Genomic DNA, 11,143 nt, shown 5'->3' with positions numbered 1-11,143 from the left:
AAAACCACTCCCCAAAATCACTAAATAAGGATCGGTAACTGGGGGGTTTGGCACTGTTTGCAGGCCCCAACGATACGTAGCGGCCCGCGATTATTTTTTTTTTTAGAAAAAAAAACTTAATGACCCCTTGCGATAATCATGGTCTAAAGTTTGTTGGTAGCGGTAGAAAATTGTGAAGAAGTATTGCCAACAAATCATCTAGGGTCTTGAAATTCCTTGTTTCAATTTTGGAGATCAATCTCTGTGAGTTGTATGAATATTTTTGATTCGCTGATTGGGAACATTAATTTATAAATTTTGATTATGAAGAAAAAATGTAAACAAAAAAAACTGAAAATTAAATGGGTCCCAAAACACAATACCAACTTTCGCATAATTTTATCTCCGTAATGATAACTCCCATGCGTTAGTCATTTATTTCAGCATAATATAAGAAAAAATGTTTCATAAACCTGCATGGAGTTACAATTCGAATAAATACTACTCCCTCCGTTTCATTTTAATTGTAATTCTAGGTTTATGCACATGGACTAAGAAAACATATGATTTTGTATATTTCCAAAACAAAAACACAATTACATATACACTTAACCATTTTTCAACCAATCAAAAATAAAGTGGAGAATTTTATTAATAAAATTTTCATTGAAACTCTAAAACGACACTTATTTTGAAACGAAATTTTTTCTTTACAGCGACAATTAAATCGAAACGGAGGGAGTAATTACACATAGGTAACTCTTTGATATATTTAATAAAAAAATTTCCTTTCTAATCATATAAATATTAAGATTCTTTCAACACCTAATATCATTCAAGTATCTAAAACTCTAAAAAAAATAAACAAAAAAAATTGTGAAAATATTGATGAGAAAAATGGGAAGCAAAGTTTCTTTCTCGATGATCTTACTTGCATCTCTTTGGGCTGTAACTTTTGCCACTGAAAGAGTAGCTCAAGTGCAACCCCCAGCAACAATACCTGCACTTTTTCCTCTGGGTTTACCTATTGATTTGGTAAAATGTTGGTCGTCTCTTTTCAATGTCGAGGGATGTGTGCTCCAAATATCCAATTCAATTCTTTCTGGCAAATTTGAAAATCTTGAAGCCCCGTGTTGCAAGGTGTTCTCATCCTTAGATGCAAATTGTTGGCCTCAAATGTTTCCACTGAACCCATTCTTCCCACCTTACCTCAAGGAAATTTGCGCTCGCATCGTTCCTAACCCACCTACACACAAGTGAAATCTGCACTTTAGATCAGTCATTTATCATTTTCCAAGCCATATATGTCTTTTTACCGTATTATATAGTTCAATATAGTGAAATTTCTAAATCGCTTAATTTAATAAAAACTTTGGAGCTCTCTTCCAGAAAAATCCAAATTTTAATACAATATGGTAATCACACCTATCTTTTTCATCCCTCTTTGATTCGTTTTTAACGATTTGCTGATTTGAAAAGACAAATTATCAAAGAAATTCAGTTTAAGTAAGTGTTTACATTATATTTAGATCTTTTCATACAAATCATCTATGTATTCAATGGTATCCCCACCTACATTATTTGAAACAAAGTGTAGTACGGAGGAAAACTCAAATGAATAGCTAGTTAAGACAACAATATGTAATAAATAGCTTCCCCATGTTGTAGCCTTAAAGATAGTAAGGCGCAGCAAAAATAATTTTAGGGTTACTCGGTGGGGATTTTCAAAGGAGCGGCCCACGCTTCAAATCAACAACCAAAAACAGTTTTAAAAGGAGAATTACAAGCCTTACTACTTGCAATGATGAACTGCTGGAACAAAGGATACAGACATGTTATCTTTGAAGGAGATAATATTAATGTAACGAAATTGGCCAATGGAGAGACTACAAACATAGATGTTACGAACTGGATCCGAGATATTTGGAGATGGGCAACAAAGTTTGAGGAGATCAAGTTCTGTTGGACAAACAGAAATTCAAACCTATGTGCAGACATCCTTGCAAAACAAGTCATACCATCATTTTCCTTTTTCCATTATTACAGTTATGTTCCCGAATTTATAAGGGATGTCAAACGATTACTTTGATCATTAATAAAATTATATTTTGGGCAAAAAAAAAGATTGCGATAGGAGCCAAATTCCTCAGCAATAATAACTTGCCACGTGTCATAAAGATTTCAATTATTACAAGTTGTAACGGCTACTTCATTTTGAATCCACCCTCACTTCTCTCTCTCTGCAATTTTCCTCAGTGTGCTTTCTTGCCAAATCCTCAGCTCTCATTCTTAATTCGTTTCTTGTTCTTGAAAACTGACCATGAGAAGCGAGAGAATCGATTCAGACGAAACAGAAACGAGGAGGAGAATGAATCTCTCGCCAGAAGTCGACGACTACATCAAAGACACCATCGATCACTCCTTAGGACTTCCCATCTCAATCGAATCTCTCCAAAAGAAGCTTCTTACGGCTGAAGAATCACAGCGCCGTCTCCGAGATCAGTACCTGGCTCTCCTCTCCAGATCAAAGGAGAAAGACCAAGTGCTAGACCGAGTTAGGGTTAGTAACTCGTTCGGGGTTTTCTTTATTTCGTTTGTAGTAGATTGTAACTGACTAAAGATCTGATCTTTTTTTAGTCGGAAGCGAGTATGAACGCACAGGCGTTGAAGAAGTTCGTGGAGGAGAACCAGAAACTGGCGGAGGAATGCGGAAACTTGTTGAGGCAGTGTAAGAAATGGGAAAGAGAGTGCTTGCTTTATCATCAAGACCGTGACGCCTTGATGGAGTTCGGGAACGAATCGGATGAGAGGGCGAGAGATGCAGAAGCTAGAGTTCGTGAATTGGAAGAGGAAGTTGCTAGAATGTCTGAGGAATTGCAGCTTTGTAAGCAACGACAAATTGGGATTGAGCAAGTAAGAATTTTTATTCGTATTAAGTAAATTAGTTTGCTTTTTTGGCACTTACTGATCTTGCATTGTTGAAACCTGTAAGGTTTGTCTTTGATTCTTCAGTGATTGTTTGTTCAATTCTTGATTAGTGTTCATAGCTTTTACTTCATATCTTTTCAGCTCAAAATATAACGTCTTTGTGTTCTTCATCAACTTTAACCTTAATGTGTTTTCATTTTTTCCCCCTCAAAAGGTTGATAACAACTGCTCACCACAAGAAGAAGATTTACTTGATTCAGTTCTGGGATCACTCATAAGCAAAGATGAAAATACCATCGGGCGTCTGTTCTTAGAGGCAAACGTTCAAGACCAATCCTGCCAAGCCTTGTTGAGCAAATGGGATCGGTTAAAGCCTTCAACGCAAAAGGTTCTGTCTTTAGTTTCGGTGGCAAAGAAATTTGAAAAAGAAAGGGAATGCATCATCCAGAATCTCGCTAAAGCCGAGCAAGAGGTAATATAAATAAAACAACAACACTCTTTATTCTTCTTTTTTTCTGAAAGCATTCCACTTAACTTATAAACAGGCAGAACTTGTGAGCATACAAAACCGAAAGCTGGATAAAGAAAATCGCAAGTTGTTAAGGCAGCAGCAGCAGCAGCAAAGCCCTCTTGGTTCTTCTGAGACAAGCCACAAAAGCGCATCTACTAAGGTAAAAATGAAAAGCAGCTATGGAATGTTCTTAAACATGGCTTTTATTTGATCTAACTTAGAGACTGTTATTGTATTACAGTCAAACAAGAGAAGATGTCCAAAGATGATGAGCAGCCCAATCGAGAAGATGCTTGAGTTTAGCGGCAGTCCAGAAATTAGCAGGAAGCCTCTCACACCTGTGTGGGATAACTCAGCAGATTCTAGGATGAACATGAAGTGATGAAATACATGTCTCTGTATTATCAATGTGTGTGTCTTGTAGGAAGAGGAAAAAAACCTGATTCGGATTACATTGTGTCCTAACATTGTAGAAAAGAAGAATTAATGGCTTGTTTCTAACACAATGCTCTTTTTGTTTCTAACAGTTATGCATTTGTTATTATGTGAGAAATTGCAAACAAAAATAGAAGTTTTCTAGATGAAATAAACAAATTAGTATTTCAGATTATAAAATGTAGCTTTTAGTTTACAATAAAAAAAAAAACATTACACTTAGACTTATTGACAGTGAAAAGTGGAGTCAAAAGCAACACAGTGTACAAGGATCACGTATCAAGAGCCTCAAGTCGTTAGAATCCAAATCTTCGAATCTTGTATGAGCTTGTTGAAGGAGTTTCAGAACATTAGACAACGCTCCTTTGCTTCGACTCTCGTCTCTCTTCTTCTCTGCGTAAGATTCCCACTTCATCCCGTCTCTGAAATAATTGTACTTTGCGATCTCCAACAAGTTTCTCTTATTGTGTTGCGGCCAAACACTACTCGTGTCATCAACAATGACCACTCTTCGTTTATCAGCAGAGAGAAGATCAAGTGTCTTCTTATGAGGGCTTTTTTCTCTGGTTATCACTCTATCTCCGAAATATACTTTGTCTGGATCAATCAAACTCAGTACATTCTGCGCGTACCGGTAAGTGCCCATCGTGTAAACGTACATGTAGAAAAGCTTGTCGGCTTCTCGCAGAAACTCGTCAAGGAAAGGTCGTAACTTTATGAGATGCTCGTTGGGATTGCCTTTGTCGAACTTCCATAGATCAACCCTTGAACCAACTTCTTCGGTTAGATATTTTTCTTTCTGAGAAAGCTTTGACACATGGATAGAATGGAGAAGAGTGTGATCCAAGTCAAGCACTAGGTGGAGTTTCTTCTTCTTCTTTTTCTCTTTGTTCAGACAGGAGGGTTTGGTTTTATCGAATAAACTAAAGAATTGCTTTATAAACGACATAGCTTCTGTGGCTTAATTGTTGTCTCTCGCCTGATCGAGGCAGTGACGAAAAGAACGACGGCGACACTAACCTAATTGAAATAGGAAAAACAATAAACGTAATTTGATCGGAGTCAACAAAGAGTAAATAATCGTTAATAATGAGTCTGATCTCGTTTGTATGTATAGCAGAGGGAGAGATTGGAGCTTTGGAGAAGAGTAACGAAAAAAGGAAATTACAAATTGATTTTCCTTTTCTGTAAACACTACGTGCGTGCTAACGCCTAATTCTAATCACAAAATTTGATTAACAGGCTCGCTCAAGCCAATAAATACACTAATTAAGGGTTTTGATTTTTGATTTGAGATGAGTCAGTCTAATAATATTAATATCTCATGTTCTTTTTTCAAGATGGTTTTTATGAGATGAATATGAATAATTAATTTAGATTTATAATTATTTGGGAGTTGGTTTTTTTTTTTTTTTGATCAAGAAAAAGATTTGATTTTTAATTTAAGATCAACTAGTTTTAATGAGGAGGAGGTGGATCAACATGTAAAAGCTTCAGGAAATTTAATTATTGTTATAACAAAAAACAGAAGCAAGTATTGTATGATATAAAGTCGGTCTAAAAATGTCATTCATTTGGGTTTAACTTCACATTGGGTAGTTCATGGTAATGAAAATGTAACCGGATATTATACATAATAATAGAACGTTTATAAAATAAATGGTTAACATGACCATAAATAAACGATATAAGTTTAAATGACCAAATTGTAATTAAAACATCAAATTCTAAAAATACTAACTGGTTATTCCATTTATTTTATTATTAGTCTGATAAAAAAATGTTAATGAATAATGTTTCTATCCAGGTAGATGCAGCCAGGTTCGATCAGTGACAAACAAGTATCTATTTCTATCGGTGACTACCGAGCACTCAAATTTCCAATATGAATGTCCTTCATTTGATCTAACGAAGGTGATCATGAAAGATGCAAAACCATCTAGGTGGATGAAGCGTCTTATGAAGTAGTTGGAAATGTTTGTGGGTATTTAAAATATTCCTTGACATAAATATTGTTAGTATGGTGTAATGTGCATGAAAATCAGTATGTATCTGGCATGTTGTTTTTTTTGTTTTTGATGGTTAGATATAATTTAACAACTGGATAATGTTATGTATTTTCTATATATGTTTAATATAATTGGTTTTATTTAAATATAACCAGATTTGTTGATGTTTATGTTTAAGTATAAATTATAGTTAAAAATGAGTTATATAAACAGATTTGTTGCATTAAATGTGAGATATCATGTAGATTTGGTGTCAAATACAACTGGGTTTCCTAATATGAAATGGTTCATGTGTTATAAAACAAGTTTTGTAGCATAATCCAAACTGTGGAGGGAAATTTTTGTGTCCCAACAATACATGTTGTGAAATTTATATGGTAGTTAAGAAATATATCATGAACGAAACAGCTGAAACGAAATTAACAAATTTATCCAATAAAAATGTCAAATATTCTGATTGTGTTTATCTTGTTCTTGCCGTAAACACCATCTTTTCATAAGTTCTTAGTTAAAACTCTTCAAAATATTCCTTTTCAAAAAAAAAAAAAAACTCTTCAAAATATTCTGATTACTAAGTGTAAAATTTTTGTTTACCAAACAAAACTCGGCTCAATTGAGTTCAAGTCGGCTTAAGTCTGCCCCGACTTAAAAAAAAAAGAGAAAGAGAGTTTGTATATAAAGAAATGACCGATAACCAAGATGAAACATTCACAAACACTCACTTTTCCACGTAGGATCTCTTCTGTTTACCTTAATCTTGGCGAAAATATTATAGGTGTGACCGGTAACCATCATAGGAACAATAGAAACGAATAGGAAATGAACGAGTAGGAATAAAATATTAGGAATGATGAAGAATGATGGTTCCTTATCAAAATTAATGAGGAATTGATTTGTTCTATAATTCTCTACAAATAAAGGAACGAAGATGAATGAAAAGGAAAATCTATTCCTCGTAAATAATGGTAAAAATTTTAAGGAATATTAAGGAACATAGTGTTCCTCCTCATTCCCTTGGTCACCAATCACACCCTATCTTTTCATAAATTTTTAATTAAAACTTCTTATAATCGTATTTTTAATCATCGATAAGTGTCTTTCAAATAACATTAGATTAAAAAATATATATAACATATGTTGTTTCGTGAAAAGAATACAAAGTAAAATAATATCGAACTTACATCACATCAGTTTTTGTAACAATTTTTGTTTAGAAACGTTGTACAAAGAAACGGTAAATTGTTAGTTAACAAATTTCCGTGTAAGTGTTTTTTCTTTTCTTTCTTAAACTAATTTCCGTGTATGTGTTGTTTCAGATATAAGGTTGTTCTGTATTTTTAATGGCTATGTTTCAGATAGACTATGTTTCCGTTTAAACTCTGCTATATGATTTATACTCGTTGAGTATTAGTCTTCATTTTTGGCTGAGTTGTAAAACTGGGAAGGGAATCATCAAATGCGAATCGGATTCACATATATTGGACGCAGCAACGCTATATTTGTTTCACATCTACTGGATCCAGCATTTTTCTTTTAAGTTTTGGCTACTCTCTTTTTGTCTTTTTGTCTTAATCTTTTTTTTGGTTCATTTCGGGAAAAAAAAATAGAATGTGACGAAACAAAAGAGAATGGAGTATTTTTTTTTTCGATTTCTGTTAATGATGGTATCTTCGTCTACATTCTATAGTAACACATTTTCGTTTTAACTTACAAAAAATCGTTTTGTTATGACACGCTTTACCTAAATTGGTTCAATATAAATATATAATACGTAGAAGCCCACATGTATGAGCCAATAGAATCCTAGTAAAAGTAAAAGCTTATTACAAGTATTCTTACAGCTGTCTCCATGTGACACCTACTCTTATCTTTCTGACCAAACCCAAGACTTTTCTAATCCACTTTTACAATTTCAACTTTCAATACGCAATTAAACATCGTTAACTAGTCTATAACCGACTTTCAGTTTCTAGTTTCATTTTAAAATATAAAGTGTTAGAAATAAGAGAGAACCGAACAAAAACAGACCAGCTGTTATTGCCACTACCGATAAACGACGAATTCACCGTTTTCAGACATTACGACACGTGTCTAAACACGCACACGTTGCTGACCTCATAGCCATCACTACTAATCACCTTTTCCAACAATGAGTAAACCACTAATCTCTTTTGATTTAAGTTAAAAAAGTCCACCACTTTTGAATTCAGTATATCACACATTCAAATCAGGATGCAATAATCAAAACCAGATAAATGTGATAACTAAACCATAAGTAATAATAACAAACGATATAACAAAAGGTGTTTAAAGGTATTAGAGATCATCATAAAACCACAAATACATCTCTAAACAAACTATTAAAAACCACCACAGATCGAATATCTACCGTCGTCCATCGCTAAACTCTCGAATTATCTATATATATAAAGGAGAACATACTCTCTTCTCATACTGCCACCTCAGCACTGCCTTTTCCTTTTGCCTCCACGTGTCTTCTTCTTTTTATAAACTACACCTCTTTTTTTCAAGCAGATAACGTTCTGGGCTTACTCTGTTATCTTCATCACACCTGTGAAATTGTTCCATCTGAAAGCCCAAACAATTGAATCACCTCTTTTCTCCTATTCTGAATTGTTTCGATTTCCTCGACGAACACCCTTCCTGCCGGTAACGCTCCTGATCGACCTCAATTGATACTGTAAATGTTGTTATTTATTGCATTTAAAGATAGCTTTCACTACTTTGTCTTCAATTCATTCTCACCCCCTTCAACAGTCCTGTAATTTTACATATAGATCCACAACGAGTTGTTCCCATTATATTCTCCTCTCCTGCTTTTCGTATCTTATTTTTTCTCTTCACACTGGTTCTGAAAATGATGAATCAACTGGTTCTTTATACTGAGTTGAAGGCAGGCCGGTGTCGTCAGACTGTAGTCACCCCTGTTTTGCGTTTCTAGACGACAAGAAATGTGAAGAAAGGAGGCGACCTTAGGGGTGTCAATATGGTTTTGGTTGATGCGAACTGCTATTTTAGTTATTTAGTTTAGCTTTATGTTTAATAACATAACTAAGTTTTTTTTTATTTTGGTTACCTTCGGTTATGGCAAGCAACTCTGATTCAGGCCTCAATTATCGTGCATGACTCGATGCATTCCAACACCTAACACTTGAACTGGACATCTCTTCTTTGCTCTTAACTAATTTCCTTTTTGTTTATCTCCAGGGAAGTAATAACCACCCTGGCGATGACATGCCTGGAGCTGTTGCAGTCAACTAAGCCATCTGATATGATTCTATGTGATGCATCTGAGAAAAAATCTACGAGTGATAGTGGTGGGATTGTTGAAGTTAGTGATGCTGCTCCAGCTCAACCAACTGATACTACTGTTTTGGTCGACTCCTCAACTCAGAAGGATCCACCCACGGAGGATGTGCGTGAAGGGAAGAAGAAGCCACGCATTGCATAGCTTCAGAGCTAAGGAGGACCTGAGCTTAAAGTCGATTACATCACGTTTATCGTTTTTCTTTCTTTTCTCTGTTTCGGTCTTTTAATTCTCAGAGATTTTTCTCACATGAAACTTTCTTTGATGTTTTAATTTATCTTTGGTTTTAGTTTTCCTTCCGACTTGGAAACAAGTTCCTCTATTGTTTATAAATGAAATTACTTCAAGTACGGTTGTCTGGGCTTGAATAGCGTTGTTGTTTTTGTTTCACCCTTTCTCAGGGGCGTGTGTTTAGATCTTGCGGGGTCATGTTCACTGATATATAAAGTTTAAGATCTTCATTAGATATTTAGAATGAAGTAGAGAAACGTACAGTCAAGTTTTAACCACTAAGCTACACGTCAATACTAATATCGTTTCAGGCAACCAAAAGGAACATATACAAACCAATTGAAAAAACCCAAATATTCTTCAAGTTGATCTGTCTCCGTTTTGTTTTGTTTTTGAGTTGGGTTGTTGTTGTTTCTTGCATAATAAGTTGTTTACAACATTGGAAAAATTCAGAAAATGGTATAAATCTTAATATTTTACCAAAAAAAAAGCTTTCAGAAAGGAGAAACTAAACACTTAGAAAAGATCACTAATATAAAAGGCACCACACAAATAAATTGATAATTTATTTATTTGTGGAGGATGAGAGCATATACGATTAATTATTAAAAAAATTAAAATTTTACGAGCATTCCTAGATCAATGTACTAAAGTGAAATAAAATCAAAATATCCTCATTTTTCTTTGGATTTAATAATATTTATTAACTTAATTAAAAATATTTAGTCTTCAGCATTGGAGTTAGATAAAGCAAGAGCTAAATATGACTTTGCCACCGATTCCGCTTTAACATTAGACAAACGAAGAATAATCAAAAGAACATAACTGAAATGTTATACTGAAATAGATGATATCAAACACGATGCCACTGACTCAGAACAAAAATCCTCATATTTTATTATGAATATTTTCTTATATTCCTTAAAATTGTAATGCTCAGGTTTCATTCTTAGAATATGATAATTAAAATTACACTTTTCAAATGCATGCTTTTAAATATAAAAATGTAGATTAAAATTATATTTTCACAAAACAAAAGTTCTGCAAATTCATTAGATTTTAAGAAATTTATACATTTAGAAATATTCACTAACATTAATGATATAGTTATGTTTTAGTGACTAATCCGCCCGTAGGGCGGGCCAAACCCTAGTTAATACATAATCTAAACACCAAATTAAACCAACAAAGCGGCGACGAATAGGAATCCTAGGAAAGATCCGGCGGAGAGTGCAGCGGCGTCGTTAGGAGTAGATCCAGCAGGGGCATTTGCGTCAGGAGCTCCATCGGGTGTAAGCGAGATCGGAGGAGCCGGCGGTGAAGCGACGGTTGAGGTCGGTGAGCCAGCCGGAGGGGAAGTAGGAGCTGCCGTGGGAGTGACGGACGGCGGAGGAGTGGTGGCGCGTGAGGGAGTTGGTGCGGCGGTTCTTGGAGGCTGAGAGATTGGAGAAGTGGCTGGAAGAGGAGACCCTGTCGGAGATGCTCCCGGAGCCTGAGCTATGGCGGAGGAAACTATGAGAGCGAGGAGGAGGAAAACGGCGATGGACTTTGGGGCCATGGTTTCGTGCTTTGAGATTTAAGACAAGAAGGAGAGAAAGAGAGATTGTTTCGAGAAGGGAGGAGACGAAGAGGCTTTATATATAGTGGAAACTGGAGAGTTACGTGAGAGATAGAGAGAGGTATGTGTTGTTTCTTCGAAAGAACACGAAAACGCGCTAATGG

General features: G+C 35.0%; 3 protein-coding genes and 1 long non-coding RNA gene across 4 annotated transcripts; 2 read left to right on the top strand and 2 right to left on the bottom strand.

The window, feature by feature from the left end:
* Positions 1–2,195: 2,195 nt before the first annotated feature.
* LOC106443741 (centrosomal protein of 85 kDa-like) lies at positions 2,196–3,942 on the top strand. The gene is made up of 5 exons (XM_013885295.3): positions 2,196–2,539; positions 2,617–2,892; positions 3,122–3,379; positions 3,453–3,578; positions 3,660–3,942. The coding sequence occupies exons 1-5, from the start codon at positions 2,300–2,302 to the stop codon at positions 3,798–3,800; spliced, it is 1,041 nt and encodes a 346-aa protein (XP_013740749.2). The 5' UTR covers positions 2,196–2,299; the 3' UTR covers positions 3,801–3,942.
* Positions 3,943–4,060: 118 nt separating this feature from the next.
* Positions 4,061–7,851, bottom strand: LOC125606906 (RNA polymerase II C-terminal domain phosphatase-like 5). Its single transcript, XM_048775997.1, has one exon. The coding sequence runs from the start codon at positions 4,800–4,802 to the stop codon at positions 4,101–4,103; it is 702 nt and encodes a 233-aa protein (XP_048631954.1). The 5' UTR covers positions 4,803–7,851; the 3' UTR covers positions 4,061–4,100.
* A 267-nt stretch (positions 7,852–8,118) lies between these two features.
* LOC106438476 (classical arabinogalactan protein 10-like) lies at positions 8,119–11,134 on the bottom strand. The gene is made up of 2 exons (XM_048775998.1): positions 10,576–11,134; positions 8,119–8,280 (listed from the first exon to the last, which is right to left on the bottom strand). The coding sequence occupies exon 1, from the start codon at positions 10,977–10,979 to the stop codon at positions 10,599–10,601; it is 381 nt and encodes a 126-aa protein (XP_048631955.1). The 5' UTR covers positions 10,980–11,134; the 3' UTR covers positions 8,119–8,280; positions 10,576–10,598.
* Positions 8,288–9,540, top strand: LOC125606907. Its single transcript, XR_007338162.1, has 2 exons — positions 8,288–8,532; positions 9,091–9,540. It is a non-coding gene; the product is annotated as an uncharacterized LOC125606907 (long non-coding RNA).
* Positions 11,135–11,143: the final 9 nt, after the last annotated feature.

This window comes from Brassica napus, chromosome A3, assembly GCF_020379485.1.
Source record: "Brassica napus cultivar Da-Ae chromosome A3, Da-Ae, whole genome shotgun sequence".
Lineage (NCBI taxonomy): Eukaryota > Viridiplantae > Streptophyta > Magnoliopsida > Brassicales > Brassicaceae > Brassica > Brassica napus.
This window is presented reverse-complemented; position numbering and strand designations above follow the sequence as displayed.